This window comes from Artemia franciscana, chromosome 19 (genome assembly GCF_032884065.1).
Source record: "Artemia franciscana chromosome 19, ASM3288406v1, whole genome shotgun sequence".
In the NCBI taxonomy this organism is placed as follows: Eukaryota; Metazoa; Arthropoda; class Branchiopoda; order Anostraca; family Artemiidae; genus Artemia; species Artemia franciscana.
Window position 1 is genome coordinate 22954385 of NC_088881.1, and position 19456 is coordinate 22973840.

Sequence of the window (19456 nt, forward strand, 5' to 3'; positions counted from 1 at the left end):
TGAATATTAAAGTCGAACTTAAAATAAACTGAATATATGACAAACAAGAGTGGGGTTACTGAAGCTATTACTTTTAAACCACCTAACGGAAACAGTTTCGTTTGCTCTTTATTAAAAAAAAAAAAATCTTTTATTATTCTAAAGTCAAAAAAGTCTGAGCACCTTGAAATTGCTGAAATTTCCAAGAATCTTTTGTTTTTTATGCAGTTATATTTTAAAGAATCGATGCAGTTTCATTAGACAGATATACTTGGAGGTCGGGAATGTAGGGAGAAAGAAGAAAAAGAAAAACAATCCCTAAAAGAGAAATGACGAACAGTCGCTTAAAACTGATTACCTACTGAAAACCAATCCAGAATGAAGTTCTATGCTTAATAAACAATAAAAGCGCATATTTACATCTTGGTCCAGAGACAATCATTGCAGAGGGGGTTAAAAGAAAAAAAAACTATTAATATAATTTTTTATTATTTATTTTTACAGATAGTTGAATATTTCAATATCTTAAGTTTGTTTGACGCAGTGATATTTCGAATATGCGTGTAAATTTGTATAACGATGGCCATGACTGTGGCCATATACTTGGAGGTTGGGAATGTAGGGCGAAAGAAAAAAAAAGAAAAACAATCCCTAAAAGAGAAATGACGAACAGTCGCTTATCACTGATTACCTGCTGAAAACCAATCCAGAGTAAAGTTCCATGCTTAATAAACAATAAAAACGCATATTGACATCTTGGTCCAGAGACAATCATCGCAGAGGGGGTTAAAAGAAATAAAAACAAAATATTAATATAATTTTTTATTGTTTATTTTTACAGATAGTTGCATATTTCAATGTCTTAAGTTTGTTTGACGCAGTGATATTTCGAATATATGTCTAAAGTTGTATAACGATGGCCATGACTGTGGTTTTTATATGTTTAATGCCTTATATTTTATCATGATAAGAACTGCTGGTGAACGGCATGACCGTGTAATGTTGATAATAAAATTATTTCGTTTGATTCATTCGCTATGATGCTGGCCCCGCGTGGCTCAACTCTGTCATGTATTTGTTCTATTTGTACTTGCAAGCCATGACCAAGACTTAGACGGTAAAAATTGACCGAAAATCTTCGAATATATCTGGGGAGATGCTAAAATAGAAACTACTTTTTTGCTTTTCTACTGAAAAAGATTTCTGGACGTCATATCAAAAGATTCAGCCTACTCTTCAAATCGTTCCCTCATTATCTTGATTTAACACTTTGTCTTTTTACCTGTTTAAATTTTTTGCTTTTCATTTTATTTTAGTAATTTGTTTTTATTTGGTATTACTGCTTCTGCGAAGGGGATGATGAGGATTTTCTGTGTTATTGTGCTTGAAATTCAGTATAACCTTAAAAAGCCTTTATTTGCTCTCAGGAGTGACACGGTGGGTACTGAACCCCCTCCTCCTTAATTTGGACATGTCCGTATAGACAAGATAGTGTATGTATACTTTTATTATTTACAGATCTTGTCAAGAGACTCCGTGACGGTGGCCGTAGATGCTGTGGTATACTTTAGAGTGTGTGACCCTACAATGGCAATCACGAATGTTTATGACTATAGGTATTTAATTCTTACACTTTGAGCTACTGTAATAACATTGAATTCTTTGTCTCTGATCACACCTGCACAAAGGATAGAATTCCTCTTTTAAATATGGTTTCCTGGCGTAGTTTAATCTTTGCATTGTTGGCCAGGTGGAATTTTATTTATCAAAGCAATATGACCCATGTAAGAGAAGGAAATATGCCTTAGGATGAATTTTAGTGGAAACTTAACAGATTTGAGTGGAAACTTGATTAATACTTTCCAAAATATTGCATCCAGAAAGGTTGCAAATATCAAAGGCAAATTGTAAAATATATCAGAGGGAGTTGAGTCCTATTTAATTCCATAGTTTGCTCAGTATTTAACCTAATGAATCATTTATTTCTATGCGCAGAGGATTTAATATTAATTAGCACTAAATCTATTTTTGGCAAGTAATGTTGCCCAATCATTGCTAAAAATAAATATTATGAATAATTTTATAAACCATGTTTTTGTTTAAGTATATTTGTGTTAAATTTCAGGCATTGCTTTGAAATTGCATCCCCCTCTAGCTGTGCCAAAGATTCGTTTTTTTTATTATTATTTCGAACAAAAATTAAAAAAAAAACTGGCACCTTGCTTATTACTTTCCTCATTGACCATTGGAGGGAGAGATTAATCCAGAAGGGAATAATGACAATTATTTATATTTACTTTCTTACTTCTAGCAGTAGCATGACGGGGTGTTTCTGACTCGCTCCGCATCTGAACAAAGCTTCTGAATGATATTGTCTCATGACGGTCAGTCTTCTGCCAATTCTTTGTATTTGTCCCATCTGTGACTAAATGTGTGAAAAGCTTCTGTCGCCCCATATCGTGTTTAAATCGGCCAATTCTGTCCTCCTTGTATTTAACTGTTCTCCTTGTCCTCTAAACTATGTTATTAGGTGTTCATCAAGCAGCATTTGTTTACGGAGGTGATCGTCAGGGTGACGTAAAAGTGTCCAAACCATTGGAGCCAGTGAAGCTTGATGATAATTGAGAGTCTGACGATGCTCCAATAGCGTCTGTAAGTTTCGTCATGGGATATGATCCAACACTATAAAGAAGAACGGCCCTAATGGTCGAATTGTAAATGCTCATCTTTGTTGCTGTGCTAATCTCTCAACGAATTTAAAGATGCTGCAGGGATGAGAAAATGCTGCTTGAGCTGTGTATATTTAGCGAAGTTAGAAGTAGTTCAGCTAAAATGTTTTAAGAGAATTTTGGGCTTGAAGGATTAATTTAGTCCAGTGGTACTGAAAGAATATTTAGGGCTTTTAACTTTAAAGGTTTTTAGATTGGTTTGAAAAGTTAGGTTTTGGGAGAAAATAATTAAGCTACCTAGTGCTCGGCTTAAGTCAGCTTATTTGGAGAGCTTAAAGAACAGTAGACTTGGCTCTTTGCCAAGTCAGGTCAAGAAAATACTGGACCTTTGTGGCCTTTTGGAATGAAGGAAAAGGCCTGATGCATGAGAGGGTGTCAGTATGGAAGGAAGTCCAGGAAACCCTAAATGACCAAGAAATCTAAGTGGCAAGCCCATAAGGACCAGTCTATGTCTATGAGACTTTAGTCCCAAGCTAAAGATTGTTGGAGGGGGAGAAGAGGTTTATTTCAAATTGAGGTTGAATACAGATGATACGAAGAATTTTTTGTTGGTAAGAGGGAAAAGCTTGAATTTAGGTGAGAGAAGAAAATTGTTGGGAAAGTCTAGGCTTGTGGCCGGTCCTTATTTTTGTCCTTTATGTGGATGTGTGAATGATAATCTTTTTCATCTTGTATCTTAGTGTAAAGAGCTGTCTGAGTTTCTGAACGAATGTTCTGGATGAGTGATTGGGAATGAATTTTGGTTAATTGAGTGGATATCTGAAACGATCGCATGTGCTATTAAACAGTTGCGTCACTGTTAACTGTGAATTCCCTATTTTTAGGGAACAAATATAGGGAATTCTGTTTGAAAAGATAGCTTGTTATGGTTTTTGGGGACTGAATTTTATTATAGTTATATTTATTATAGGCTAGGATAGGCTGAAACATGCCTTCCTTAAGAATATTGTGGGCCGATTCTGGGTTTAGAGTGTGAACATTTACATCGTCTATATAGTCAAGGTTCATCAAGGTGACCTTTCTACCTACTACTATTCCTTCAAATCTATGGAAAGTGTTTTTAAGGATCCAATCACTGCGATGACTGAAAATGATCAGAGAGCACACGGAATTGTTTGGCACCGCAGTCTACATCAAATAATGAGATCTTCGCATTAGATTCTGATTCGGGTGCACCTCCTTGGTATTAAGTGCCCAGAACGTCGACAAATTCCTGCGGCATACCTTCTTGAAGGAAAATCTTCCATAAGATTTGCTGTTCCACTAAATCGATGGCAGCAACACATTGCATAAATATGTTGATGAGTGGAAGTTCGTCGCTTTCACATTGTTGCATGATCAAAGAGAGGCTAAAAATCTGATGTGAGTATCCTCCGCCAGACCAGAATTTGGACTGGTTTTCTGGTGTTCGTCTAAATCTTTTTGTTTGAAATCTCTTTAGTAGAACGACAGCAAATAATTTTCCTACAATATCAATGAGAGATATACCTCAATAATTAGGAAACAACCTTTTTGCCTTCTTTATAAACGGGAATTCTGTGGTAACTTTTTGGTTTCTTATGTTTCAGTAAATAGAGCCAACAGCTGGTTTGTAATCGAGCGGGGGAAGTGTTTTAAATCTCAGGTATAATGCTTTCCTCACCTAGAAACTTGTTGTTTGACTTTCTTGATGGCATCAAAAATTTCGTCAGGATCTGATGGAGACGTTTTTGGCTGATATGGTGCTTTTGAGGTCGAGAGAAATATGATTTCTGAATCTATGGGTGGAATCATATTGACGTTTTATAACCTTACTCAAGCGTATTTTCCGCCCCTCCACTTTTTTGGCACAATCGAGGATGGTAATTCCTTGATTATCTTTGATATTGTCAGGGACATATGACTTTATTCCCGGTAGCTTCTTTGAGAATTTAACGTATCTGTTTAAGTTCTCCCTGTGAAGGGTGTGGTCCATTTTTACGCGCTGCCTCGCTGCTTTGTCTGTTTTTCAAAATGTCTTCAGGTTACTTTACGTCTTGCTTCGATCATCTCCAGGTTCCCTTCGAAATCCAACTCAGTCTGGGAGGGGAGTAACTGAGCATATGAGATTCAGTTTCATTGATGATAGTCTTAAATTCCCTCCACATTTCTTCAGGGTTTTGAACAATGGTTTTTAAAACATTAGCCCTTTTTTTGGAATGAAAGATAAATTTCATGTTTGGGGTTTCTTCAACATAAAATTTAGCAATGTTTAGTCTTCTCTTTGGAGCCAGTTTCTTCTTCTTGCGTTTCATCCAGGCTGAGAAGGATCTTTGCTCCATCAAGTCTATGGTCGCTCGCTACTTTGGATCCATACAGGTTCTTCTATAGGTACGAGCATCTTGGACAGAGCTTTGCCATCATCTCCTGCCTAGAATATAGTCTATTTGGGCAATGGTTATATTATCATTTGGGTGACGGGTGATGCGTTATGAACTTTTCTTTTGGAACGGAGAGTTCGCCAAGCTTATGGTCGCAACAAAACTGGATGATGAGCTCAGCATTTTTCCATCGCTGTTTATATGTATATGTCTGATGACGAGACGGACTAATTAGTCAGTAGGGCCAGTTCGTCCATTCCATTTTTTTGTTACTATGAGGTTGTCTTACTATAAAAACATTTTCGTCGTATCCTCTAGTTCTGTAGAAGATATCTTTTGGGCTTTGGCTGCATCACAGGTGGTAGCATTTACTGCTATGATGCTTCTATGGAACAGGTGACCTTTCAAGCGGCCGCGGGTAATTTTTAGGTTAATAGGATCCCATGTAAGAAGCGCGTATTGAGGTAAAGATTCTCTACAATCTCTTCTAAATGAATAGATAATAAATTGGAAGGTTGCTTGTGAGTGAATACATGCCGGCTGGTTTTATGTTGTAAGATTAATGGGGAGCGTGTAGGAGTTTCGTTAAATGATAGAGTCTTAGCGGTGACGACTATTTCCTTATGCTTGATTTATTAGAGAAAATATATCGATAATAGATTTTCTACCAATAAAAATCATTAATATTTGTGATTTTAGGATTTAGAGGTTGGAATCAGCACTGGAATAGCCAAAACGAACAGAAAAATTGATTTTTTTTTGTTCTTGGCCAAATCACCGGACACTGATGTATTTTCTTACAGCTACGGAATCATGTTTATTTATAAGTAGTAATGATCCATGGTATGGTTTTTGAATTTGAGCTACATTCAGCCATTGGGTGTATTTATGGTGATGAATATTGATGCCCCTACTTTGGATGTAGTGATTTGGTATTAATTTCTAGCATTACATTTGAAATCAAAGAAACCCCCAGAAGTGAGCAAAATATCAACTATTAAAAACTGTTTCAGTTTGCCATCACTTCTAGCAATGAAGCCTAATAAAGCGTTTGGAGATAAAATATGTATGGACTAGATGTTTTCTTTTTTTTTCAGCAATGCCACCCGTTTGCTTGCTGCCACCACGCTCAGAAACGTCCTGGGAACGAAAGCGATGTCTGATATCTTGTCGTCCAGAGAAGAAATCTCACAAATAATGCAGGCAACGCTGGATGGGGCTACTGACAACTGGGGAGTCAAGGTTGAGCGGGTTGAGATGTAAGTAATTTTTTCCCTTTTTTTATTGATGATTGAGTTGGGAAAGAAAAATAAGAATGAATTGAAACGACTGTATATGATCGTTTATTTTTATATATTTTGCTTATTAAATTTATTTAAACTAGTTACAGTTTCATTATATGGAGTTTCTTCTGCATTGGCATTATATTATTTTGCTGAAATTCGCACTTATTTGCGACCTCACATATCCTCTCTCTGTATTCTATTCATATTGTAATGATTTTTTGCCGTTTTTATTTGGTCCTCACTCTTGTAATTTTTTGCCCTCACTGTTGTCAGAGTACTCCATAATTCTAGCAGTCGTCAACTGGTGTGTTTGTTTGTTGGACTAAGTTTGTTGTTTTTAATACTTACCAATGTTAGCAAATGAATGAAGTTGAAAGGTTTTGAGGGTTTGGGGTGCAAGAATAAATTTAAACATTAATGCTAAGAAGACTAAGTCGCTAAGACTATGAATAAGTAAGATGTAAAGAGGTGATGTTGGGTAACGAGAAGATCAATCAAATGGAAAGCTTCACATATCTTGGTAGCTGTATTAGTAAAGACGGTGAATGCAGTGAATATGTTAAAAATGAAATAGCCAGAAACTTTTCCAAAAATTAAAATTAGATGTTTTAGAAATAGTATTCCTAATCCAGATAAACGGTTCCCGTTTATAAAATAGATATTATTTAATTAGTGTTCAAACTTTCCATGCCATTCTTTGCATTGCTAATATTTAATTTCCACCTTTTGGCTTTAACCTACTTATTAAATAAAAAGAACTAGTTTTTCAACTGCAAGTAAGGAGCGACATTAAAACTTAAAACGAACAGAAATTTTTCCGTATATGAAAGGGGTCATCCCTCCTCAACGCCTCGCTCTTTACGCTAAAGTTTGACTTTTTCTTGCAACTCTACTTTTTAAAACAATAAAAAACTTTAGTGCAAAGAGCAAGGCGTTGAGGAGGGGACGATCTCTTTCATATACGGAATAATTTCTGTTCGTTTTAAGTTTTAATGTCGCTCCTTACTTACAGTTGAAAAGTTTGTTGTTGGTTTTTATGGCACTTGGTATTAACCAAGTGACATATAGCAGTCGCCAATTCTGTCGGTCTGTCTGTCGGTCTGTCGGTCTGTCTGTCGGTCCCGGTTTTGCTACTTTAGGCACTTCCAGGTAAGCTAGGACGATGAAATTTGGCAAGCGTATCAGGGACCGGACCAGATTAAATTAGAAATAGTCGTTTTCCCGATTTGACCATCTGGGGGGGAGTGGGGGCCCGGTTAATTCGCAAAAAATAGAAAAAATGAAGTATTTTTAACTTATCAGCGGGTATTTGGATCTTAATGAAATTTGATGTTTGGAATGATATTGTGTCTTAGAGCTCTTATTTTTAATCCCGACCGGATCTGATGACATTGGGGGGAGTTGGAGGGGGAAAACCTAAAGTCCCGGTTTTGCTACTTTAGGCACTTCCAGGTAAGCTAGGACGATGAAATTTGGCAAGCGTATCAGGGACCGGACCAGATTAAATTAGAAATAGTCGTTTTCCCGATTTGACCATCTGGGGGGGGAGAAGGGGCCGGTTAATTCGGAAAAATAGAAAAAATGAAGTATTTTTAACTTATGAGCGGGTGATTGGATCTTAATGAAATTTGATGTTTGGAATGATATTGTGTCTCAGAGCTCTTATTGTAAATCCCGACTGGGTCTGATGACATTGGGGGGAGTTGGAGGGGGGAAACCTAAAATCTTGGAAAACACTTAGAGTAGAGGGATCGGGATGAAACTTGATGGGAAAAATAAGCGCAAGTCCCAGATACATGATTGACATAATCGGAACTTATTTGCTCTCTTTGGGGTAGTTGGGAGGGGGGGAGTAAGTCTTAAAAATTAGAAAAATGAGGTATTTTAAACTTACGAACGGGTGATCGGATCTCAATGAAATTTGATGTTTAGAAGGATATCGTGTCTTAGAGCTCTTATTTTAAATCCCGACCGGATCTGGTGATGGGGGCGGGGAGTTGGGAGGGGGAAACCTAAAACTTGGAAAACACTTAGAGTGGAGGGATCGGGATGAAACAAGGTGGGAAAAATAAACACAAGTCCTAGATAGATGATTGACATAAACGGAACGGATCCGCTCTCTTTTGGGTAGTTGGGGGGGGGGGTTAATTCTGAAAAATTAGAAAAAATGAGGTATTTTTAACTTACGAATGGGTGATTGGATCTCCATGAAATTTGATTTTTAGAAGGATATCGGGGCTCAAAGCTCTTATTTTAAATCCTGACCGGATCTGGTGACATTGGGGGAAGTTTGGGGTGGGGAGACCTAAAATGATGGGAAACCCTTAGATTGGAAGGATTGGGATGAAACTTGGTTGGAAAAATAAGCAAAAGTCTTGCATACGTAATTTACATAATTGGAACGGATCCGCTCAATTGCGGGGGGGGGGGGGGGGTAATTCTGAAAAATAAGAAAAATAACGTATTTTTAACTTACGAAGGAGTGATCGGATCTTCATGAAACTTCATATTTAGAAGGACCTCGTAACTCTGATATCTTATTTTAAATCTCAACCGGATCAAACGTAATTGGGGGGGGGGGGGGCAGTTGGGGGGACCGGAAATCTTAGAAAATACTTAAAGCGGTGAGATCAGGATGAAACTGGATGGGAAGAATAGAAACCTGTCTAAGATACGTGACTGACATAACTGGACCGGATCTGCTCTCTTTGGTGGAATTGGGAGGGGGGAGGTAATTTTGAAAATTGAGGTATTTGTAACTTACGAAAGGGTGACCAGATCTTAATGAAATTTGATATTTAGAAGGATCTTGTGCTATAAAGTTTAACTTTAGGTTCTGACCTTCTCACAAGTGCCAAATGAGCTCTTGGCTCTTGGCTCTTCCGACCTCGTCCAAATGAGCTCTTGGCTCTTCCGACCTCGTACCATATGAGCTCTCGGCTCTTCCGACCTCGTCACAAGTGCCATATGAGCTCTTAGCTCTTGTTTTTTTTTGTTTTTTTTTAATGTCTGAGCGTTTTTAATTAATGCATGTTTTGATTGATATTATGATAATTAAAATGAAATTTGCATATTATTTTTTTTGGGGCCAAATGAATTTTTCATAGTTTTGATTGGACGATTTTGATAAAAAAAAAAGTAGTGCAGGAGGAGGCCTAGTTGTACTCCTATTTTTGGTTAATTAAAAGGCAACTAGAACTTTTCTTTTACGAACGTTTTTATTAGTAATAAATATATATATATAACTTACGTAACGAAATTCTATATTTACATATTTTTATTACGTATATGAGGGGGTTCTCCCCCTCGTCAATGCCTCGCTCTTTACACTAAAGCTTCAATTTGGACCCAATTCTTTAAGAATGACCCCTGAATCACAAAGGCCGTAGAATAAATAGTTGAAATTACCAAAAAATACTTTAGCGTGAAGAGTGAGGTATTGTGGAGGAGACGAACCTCCTTATATACGTAATAATTTCTGTTAGTTTTACGTTCTAATGCCCCTCCTTACTTCCACCTGAAAAAGTTTTTTTTTCTCATTGTTTTTTTTTAAGTAATGCTAGAAAATCCTGCGGCCCCTTCATGGAAATTTTCTTCCCTCATGTTAAATTCCTCCATGGAAAGATCCTCCCATGTAACCCCCTCCCCCGATGCCCCTTTGACGTGAAAAAATCCCCTTGAAAACGTCCGTGCACGTCCCAATAACCATTACTATTTGTAAAAATGGTCAAAGTTTGTAACTTGCAGCCCCTCCCCCGGGGACTGTGGGGGATTAAGTCGTCCCTAAGGACATAATTGTTAGGTTTTTCGACTATGCTGAACAAAATGGCTATCTCAATATTTTGCTCCTGTGACTTTGTCAAACAAATGAGCGTGGGAGGGGGGCTAGGTGCCCTCCATTTTTTTGCTCACATAAAAAGGGCACTAGAACTTATAATTTCTGCTAGAATGAGCCCTCTCGCGACATTCTAGGACCGCTGGGTCGATACGATCACCCCTGGGGAAAAGAAAAGAAAAGCAAAAAAAGAAATTAACACTCATCTGTGATCTGTCTTCTGTGAAAAAATACAAAATTCCACATTCTTGTAGATAGGAGCTTGAAACTTCTACAGTATGGTTCTCTGATACGCTGAATCTGATGGTGTGATTTTTGTTAAGATAATTTAACTTTTTGGGGGTTTTCCACCCTATTTTCTAAAATAAAGCGAATTTTCTCAGGTTCGTAACTTTTGATGGGTAAAACTAAACTTGATGAAACTTATATATTTAAAATCAGCGTAAAAATACAATTCTTTTGATGTAACTATTGGTATCAAAATTTCATTCTTTTATTTTAGAGTTTCGGTGACTATTGAGCCAGGTCACTCCTTACTACAGTTCGTTACCACGAACTGTTTGATAGGGGAAATTTCCTAATTGTGCGCTTTGAAAAGGGGACGAAGAGTTGCCAGATGTTTTCTCGAGAAACTGCCTACGAATTGTTTTGGGTACGGGGTAGAGTGACCATATTTCAGACAGTAGGTTGTACCAAATGTGTGGTTCAATCCAGCTTCATAGGGCTATAATGAGAGAAGAACTGAAAAGGCTACAGCACGTTCTACGGATGAAGCATGACGGATTGCCGAAAATTGTCCTTTTCGCCCAACCATCTAAGGCTAAATAGAAAGCAGGTCGTCCGTGGTTGGGGTGGGAGTATGTCGTAAAGAAAGATCTAAGGGAAATGGAAATGGAAGCCCTAGGAAGCTAGATTGAACCACACTTTTGGCACAACCTACTGTTTGAAATGCAGTCAGTCTGCCGCGTACTCGAAACAATTCGTAGGCAATTTCTCGAGAAATGATCTGGCAACTCTTCGTCCGTTTTTCCAAGCGGCCAATTAGGAAATTTCATCTATAACTAGGTTAAAGCCGAAATTCGGAAATTTAATATTTGCAATGCGAAAAAGTGACATGGAGAGTTTGAATACTAATTAAATAATATCCATTTTTAAAACGGGAACCATATATCTGGATTACAAAAACTGTTTCTAAGATTTCTAATTTTAACTTTTAGAAAAGTTTCTGGCTGTTTTATTTTTAACATATTCACTGCACCCACCGTCTTTACTAATATTGCTACCAAGATATGTGAACCTGTCCATTTGATCGATCTTCTCGTTACCCAACATCACCTCTTTACCTCTTACTTGTTCATAACCCTTATTTATAACCCTTGAAAGCAGGATAAAACCACATTTTTCTTCCAACTTACCATTTGAAATACGGTCAGTCAGACGGGTATTCAGAACTATCTGTAGAAAATTCCTCTGAAAAAAATCTAATAAATCCTCATCTGTGGGTGTTTCTTAGTGCCTACATTTTGGAACTGTCCCTGGTCACTGTGATCATTGTAGTTTTTATTGTTTTAATCGTGTTTCATAGATTTATCTTCCTATCCTTCCGATCTTTTTTCAACTGTAAAAAAACACTCCTAGTCATGGCTATTCTACTTTTAACATTTTCACGGCATCCAGCATCTTTACTCAAAATACTACCCAGGTAATTGAAGCCAAATTGATTCACTTGATCCACTTGGTCCATCTTCTCGTTACTCAAAATCACCTCCTCCCCTGCATTTATTCCTAGTCCAATTATGAGCATTAATAAGGTTATTTATATTCGTGACCGATGTTTCTCAAAATTTCTTTTGACAGTTCTTTTCAGTATTTTCATCTCTTTCACTTCACAAAAGGATTTATGAAAAATAGATAAAAGTTGCTGGATCGGGTAAAACGATTTTTCGCGAAGTTATGACATATGTAGATCAATTTTTTAAGGTAAAAAAAATGTTGTTGTGTCAATCTTTCGAAAAAGAATATCAAGCCGTTTTCGAGAAAGAAATATATACATACATACATACATACATACATAATTATTGCTCGTTTAAACATATAACATATTATCTAATATATGATAGGATAGAGTTGCTTCTTTTGAAAAAAGGCTGTTTTTACAACAGGGTAAATCAATAGCCTACAGTTCCGTATTCCATCTAACTGTGTTAAAATTAAAACACTGTTAGCATTTTGCATTTTTAGCCAAGTGCTACTTTTTCTCCTTGTCTTCTTTTGGATTACAATTATTTTTTTTTTACAAGTAATCGTTTTCTAGAAGGTTGCACTTCCTCTTTTACAGTAAAGACGTTCGACTCCCTGTCCAACTCCAGAGGGCAATGGCGGCAGAGGCGGAGGCTACTCGTGAAGCTAATGCAAAAGTTATTGCTGCTAAGGGAGAGCAGAAGGCGGCACTTGCTCTGAAGGAGGCTTCAGATGTGCTTGTCGAGTCCCCTGCTGCCATTCAAGTATGTGTTTATTTCTTTATTGGTCTAAATCTTTTTATTCCTGTGTCATTTGTGTATCCCGTGCACGTACTTCTCTTAGGAGAAAACTTATTTTTGTTTGAGAGGTCTGTGTAGTCTGAACCCTCAAATAGAACATAATGATTTTTAGGGCTATAAGTAGTGTCATTTGGCTTATGGATTTCAGGTAACCGAGAGAAACCTGAGAAACATGCCAGATTATTAGAAAGCTTAAGCTAGAAAATTTAGGATGAGAAAGTCAACATCAAACCGTAGAAGCACTTTTTGAAACAAATCTAATAAGTTTGACTAATCCTCAAATTCATTTCTCCCCCATAAGTGCTAAGAGTGCAGTCGTTCGCGAAAGAAACAACGACATTCAAAGAAAGCTTAATACTACTATGGAAATGGGATGGTTTACATGACAGTCAACATTAAGTTAAAGGCTAGTGTTTTTTCGCCGTGTAAAAAAGGAAGTTCATTTTTCATAAATTTTAAAATAATACCGGCCCCAAAATTGACTTCTAAGGAGTTTTCCATGAGTGGGAAAACGATCAACAGAAATTATTCTACCATTCAAATAAGGACTTAAAACCGAGAAAATGTATTCTCATTCATCCCAGAATGAGACGATTTCAACCAAAAAAAATTATGTATCAAAGAATCAAATGCATTACCATCACATACATCATTGATCATCATCAGAAGCGAAGTTAAAGTATTATAATTAAATTAGTCTATATTTATGGAACAAAATAATTCCAGATAATACATAGTTTCCGGTTCATTGGCTTGGAAGGTTCATTCAAAGTGTCAAGTTCTTTAAAATTGTCTAAATGTAAGATGAATTTTAACGAAGGTGGCACAATCTTCTTCTACTCATTGCAAACGAGATGTAGTTGAATTTACAGTTTTGTCTTGGAAAAAACACAGAAACATTAGAGATTAATCCAGAATCTGAGGAAGAATGTAAAAAAAAAGTCAAAAAGGTTACATGCGCATGCTTTGACGAGTGCTTCACCCGAAAAGTAAATTCAAAATCATAAACTAAGTGTTCAGAATTTAGTAAAGCAATGAGAGAGAAAGCATGCCTTTTAGAATGTCTTATTATCTACAACCAACTTGGAACTCGGGCAATAGTTAACTGGATCATTTCTTGCTACTCTCACATAAAATGATCAGCGAGAACGCTTACTACCATGTTCAAAGGAAGCATTAACACGTTTTTTGGAGGAAAAATTATTGAAGGATAGCTTTAACTACTTTAGGAGAATTAGAATTGGGGATGAATTTTTTAAACTGGTAATTTTCACTATCCAGTTACAGCTATAGGAGTACATATTTAAAGATATGTGGTCGAGATAAGTTTTACAATCTGGCTTAGATTAAGGCGAGTTAAAAAAAAAGAATATTCTTACCAAAAATAAAGTTAATGCCTCGAGAATATTAAATTTAGCTTGCACGGCTTTGCCACCAACGAACAAACTTTTTGTGACAGAATTAAGCTGAGGTAAATAATTAAATTGAGAAAAAATGCTTCAAGGACCAAAAGGGTTTGGCGTTCCTAAATAATGAACTGCAAATACTCGCTATAAATATTTAATCGTGAAAACCGAATAGTACTTAATGATGGCTTAGCGGACTTATAAGCTCTTCAGAGATCATTTTTCTCTCTCCATCTTTTAAGAATTCAAGGTGTCGTCATGCGGCTAGAATGACGGATTTTACCGAATATTAGTCAGACACTCTTCTTATGTTAAAAGCTTCTTATGTTAAAAGCTATGTTAAAAGGGCGATTGTTCAGGAATGTTGGTATCTAAAATCGAATTCTGGGATTAAGCTAAGTGTAACTATATCTTGTGTTATGTTGCATAAATCAAAGACGCAAACACAAACCTAATTTAAGTCATTTTCTTCAGTTGTGTCCCTACTCATAAGCAAATACTCTAAAATTCAAAAGCTAAATTGTACTGTTCCAAAAAGACTGCTTTATCAGGATTCGTTTTAGAATTGTCAGATAAATCTCTTTTTGCCCTTCATTTTACGTATTTTTGTTGCAAAAAGTGGCATTGAGCTACAAATACTTTTAAATCTGACCCATGAGTATTTAGTAATGAAGAATTTAGTGTTAAATACTAGCAAGTCATTAAGTATTAATTTAAGGGAAGTTAATATGGGAATGGTAACGAATTGCATGCTTCGAATTAGTTTTCATATCTTGGGTGCAAGGTGTCATCAGACAGTAGATGGAGCAGTCATATTGACCTTATGGTGAGTAGAGGACTAATGGAAATTTAGAGTAGACTATGATGTAGTTTAGAAAATGTAGGCCTAAGTAACATTAATCATAAGCAGCGCAATAGCGCTGCCAAAGTAAAGAAACAAAATACTATGTATTTTTTTTTACCAACGCACTTCGAATGGAAGGAGCTGTGGTAGATTCTTCGGAAAGAGCCCATTCTGTTAGAAATTGAAAGATCTAGTGCCCTTTTAAGTGTCAAAAGTAAATGGAAGACAACCAGACCCCATCCCAAGCCCCTTCCCCCCCAAAGCCATCTGATCAAAATTTGAGATAGTCATTTGGTTAAGCATAGTTGAAATGTCATATAACTATGCTTCTGAAAATATCAACCCCCCTCCGTCCTCGGCGTAGTCGTTGGGGAAAGGACAGTAAGTTATGCAATTAGCCCATTATTTATGTATTGTACTTTTATCGGGAAAGGGGGGCAGGTTTGACCCATGATGTCCAAAAACGCCAAGAGCATTCAAGTGAAGCTTTTAGGGAATGTTGAGGGAAGTGTTGAATTAAATCAAAACAAAATACATTTTGTATATATTCTCATTTTTAACTTTAATAGATCCAAAATTATTAAGACCTTCAGAGACGAATATCAGTAATATTTCTTAAACTGTCAATACATATTCATTAGTCTTTTTCAGTAATTTTGGTTATGATTGTGTTTTTTTCAGTGATTGGAGAAGTAACGATTGTTAATTCAGTAGATTGCAAATTATGTTCTGGTCTTTAGAAGGCACGGCGGGGGGGAGGGGGGTCTGTCCTACTCCTCTTAGTGTCTACGGGTTTTGAGTTTGACTTGAACAGTTTTACACTGGAAAAATTATTTGACTTTATTAATGTTCATCTATGGTTTAATGTAGCACTTTATTTTTCCTGGGAAAACTTCTTTTTGAGCAATTTTTTTTATCAATTAAGTTAATGAAGAATAATTTCTGTAGTAACTCAATACCAGTGTTTAATAGGTTTAGTGCGATAAGAGATAAGTTTAGGGGGTTATTTTTGAAGGTTGATGCAGTGCTGATTAGTGTAAGAGTAAACAAAATGCTTCGCATGGTTAAGTGTTGTGAGAAACTAATATCTATAAGAAGTCAGGGTATTAAAGACAGCATACCAAGAGTGCTTGAGTGAGGGGACAGCCAAGTAAGATACACTCCAGAAAGTTGTGGAGAAGCTAGATAGTAGAATAACGCGAAGGGATTAGGACCAGAAAGGGGGTGGTATCCAAACAGGTAAGGATTATCTTGAGAACCAGGAAATCCAAATATAATACTGGGAGATAACCACCCTCTCTCCCTCTTCCTCTCTCACTCTCTCTCTCTCTCTCTCTCTCTCTCTCTCTCTCTCTCTCTCTCTCTCTCTCTCTCTCTCTCTCTCTCTCTCTCTCTCTCTCTCTCTCTCTTTCCCTCTCTCTCTGCATTCTAGGATTAAGGAAGCATGGAAGAGGGTTTTTTTAAGGCAAGGCTTAATAAGCAAGAACTAAAGTAGATAATATCAACCAAAGGGAGTTTTTTATCATTAGGTGATAAAAGAATATATATGAGAAAGGTGAAGTCGAATATAGGTTATTACTTTTGCCCAATGTGTGCAGATGGAGAGAACCACTTAATTCCTTTTTTGGCGGGGTTTTGTAAGAAATTAAATGGAATGAGGGAGGCAATTTTTCTGTGGCGGTATATAAGAAAGGAATGAGTGAATAATATATTAAGTTATAGATGTTTTACGGGGAGTATGAAGCTGGGAAATTTTGTGAGCACTAGTATGGCACATAAGGACCATTTTCTGTGATCCATTTATAGATTAGTTGTGAAATTAAGGGTGGATTTGATTTGTATTTTTAAGCTGTTGTATTTTTATATTCTGCCCAATAATTGTTTTTAGTTCTAATAAGGTTCATTCTTATATAATTATTCTTTTGGTATTTTCAGATTATTAAAAAACTAGCTAAAGAACCTTCTAGACGACCGGTATGAAGATGAAAAAACAACTATAGCCTATTTTGCTCTTTCCTAAGACACTATGTTTTCTTGTAATGGTTGGAAAACAACCAAACTAATTTTACAAATAATATAGAAATAGCTTTGCCAAAACTTTGAAATAAACTCAACGTGCTTTCCGACTAAAATTTTACCGCGAGAGATTAATTTGTACCATATGAACAGCAGGCTGAAACTTTGCCGTAGCAGAAGAAAATTTTTGAAAAGAATGTAAATTGAGCAGACCAAAAATTTCCAGTTGTACCAGGGCCTATAAATTTTATTAAAACAGTAAAACTGTACCGTATTGGCAACGCTGCTCTGGAGTAACATCGGTTGCTCCTACCCGTTTTGTTACCTCACTTGATTGGTCAGGTATTACTGACATACCAGTTTTTAAAAGTAAGATGATTTCTTCATTTGCAGTGGCCTCTGAGAGACGTCACTGCCAATAAAAATTAATAATCGGAATTTCTGATGACGTCTGCTGGCATTTTACTATGCCTACTCGTTTGACGTTTAAACATTCTTTATTTGTTTGTTTTGTGGTAATGGAAAGCGTTTGAAAACCAGTATTTCTTTTAATTCAGAAAAAAATATTCATTGTTCATCATTATGAGTTATATCTTCCATTATTTTGATCGACTTATTGTGGGACTGACCTATACTACCCAACCTACCCTTAGTTTATCTATTATATCTTATTAACCTTTCTTTTTGTCTCACTATCTATCCCTCTTTTTTAGCTGCGATACCTGCAGACACTGACCACCATTTCTGCTGAGAAGAATTCAACCATTGTGTTTCCGCTTCCGATGGATTTGCTCGGCTCATTTATGAAAAAATAATGTGTGTCTGCTAAAAAGACTTATTTGTACATATATTTGATTTGAGTGCCAAATAATTTCATATTGGTGTTATATACACAAGTTCACAGGGTGTTCAAACTAGGGTTTCTCAGTGTTTTCTAAGCTTCGAGCCCTTTCGATTTTTTTTGTGTGTGCTGGTAAAAACACGTAGGGACAAATGGCATTGCCCGAAATACACTATCACAGAAGAAAGCTGTCTATAAACTGTTGGTTTAAATTGTCAATTATAATTGCTTTTACTAATAGGAATAATTTTATGTTTTGTATTTACGGGTACTCCACAGCAACTTTGGGATCAACATTCGAGATCCAGAAAAGCATTTGGTGACACCACCAAAGTCATAAATTGTATGAAATTAAATATGAACACGCAATGTAAAAATCATTCACACTCCAGCTGGTTGATAAAACTCATTGGACCCGATACCCCTTGATGCCATTATTAAGTACTAAGACATTTATATTGAGCCACGCTGAGAATCCCCTGTTTTAAGTGGGTGTTTTTTTATAATTAGAGTTAACATGCCCTTAAAAGTTTGTAACGTTTCATTGGGGCTAAGCTAAGATAAAATGTCAGAGTCTCTCTGAATCTTTTTCTCTTCTCCCCCTCCCTCTGTCTCATTCTCTCTCTCTCTTTTCTCTCTCTCTCTCTCTCTCTCTCTCTCTCTCTCTCTCTCTCTTTCTCTTTCTCTTCTCTTTCTCTCACTCCTGCATTCTCTCCCTTTCTTGCTTTTTTCTTCATCATGGATTCCCTCTCTCTCGTCTCAATCTCCCTTTGCCACTGAGTTCTTTACTCTCTTTTTATTTTCACTTTTTACGCTAAAATTATTCCTATATTTTGGTATGATATTCATCTGAGTTTGACCTTAAAAGAAGCGCTCTTTATAAGTGGTTTTGTTGTAAATAATTTATGAAACATTTTATTCTTGAAAACTATTGGCTTTATTCGACCTGGTCTAGATATTAAGTGTTTTCACGTGTTTTTTTCTTCTTTTGTTCGAAGTTCTTAATGTTGTTTAAGACTTGAGCGTACTGGCTGGAAGATCTGGACTAGACTCTCTTCCTTAAGCTAATTTTCTTCAGGTTAGTTTTGTTCATGTTGTCAACAACTACGCTTTTAGTATTACATTAAAATTAGTAGACAAACTATTCACCATTTGAGAGTTTAGGCTTAAAAATTTAATTAAGATTTTGGTTTTCTGGCTAAAATGAGAATCTTATTCAAAAATTACTCCATTTGGTACTCTAAAATCTCAACCTTTTTCTCGAATCTTACAGCAATTTCTTGCAACAATATATTATTTTATTGCTCTTAAAAGGCTTTTTCAGCATAGGTATCATCTAGGCTGTAGTATAATGGGTTGTGCAGCTTTGATTGCAAAAGCTAACTATAGAATTTTTTTATGTATTGCAAAAACTTATAGTTATATTTATTGATTTTTTTTTTTTAAATTAACATGAGTTGGAAATATTTTAAGTTCACTGTCATGACTGCAATTACGCCGAGGTCCAAACATTAGATCTAGAATACTTGCCTTATTTTATACTAATTATTAGCCTATATACTCGTGACTTTTTTTAATGTAGAAAAATTTGACTTTGCCAATTTTGTACCGTGAATTCGAAATAGAAATTGTTCTTTGCCA

General features: G+C 36.2%; 1 protein-coding gene across 4 annotated transcripts in view; it reads left to right on the forward strand.

Annotated features, from left to right (window-relative positions):
- The window catches only part of LOC136039435 (stomatin-like), a 62792-nt gene extending 43336 nt beyond the window's left edge, over positions 1–19456 (forward strand). For 3 of the 4 annotated variants that reach the window (XM_065723179.1, XM_065723182.1, XM_065723183.1), the window contains 4 exons: positions 1498–1595; positions 6145–6306; positions 12507–12672; positions 17688–19456. In XM_065723179.1, the coding sequence (XP_065579251.1) occupies positions 1498–1595; positions 6145–6306; positions 12507–12672; positions 17688–17789 (528 nt within the window). In that variant the 3' untranslated portion in view covers positions 17790–19456. The remainder of the gene's footprint in view (positions 1–1497; positions 1596–6144; positions 6307–12506; positions 12673–17687) is intronic. The other variant, XM_065723180.1, reaches the window with a different exon arrangement.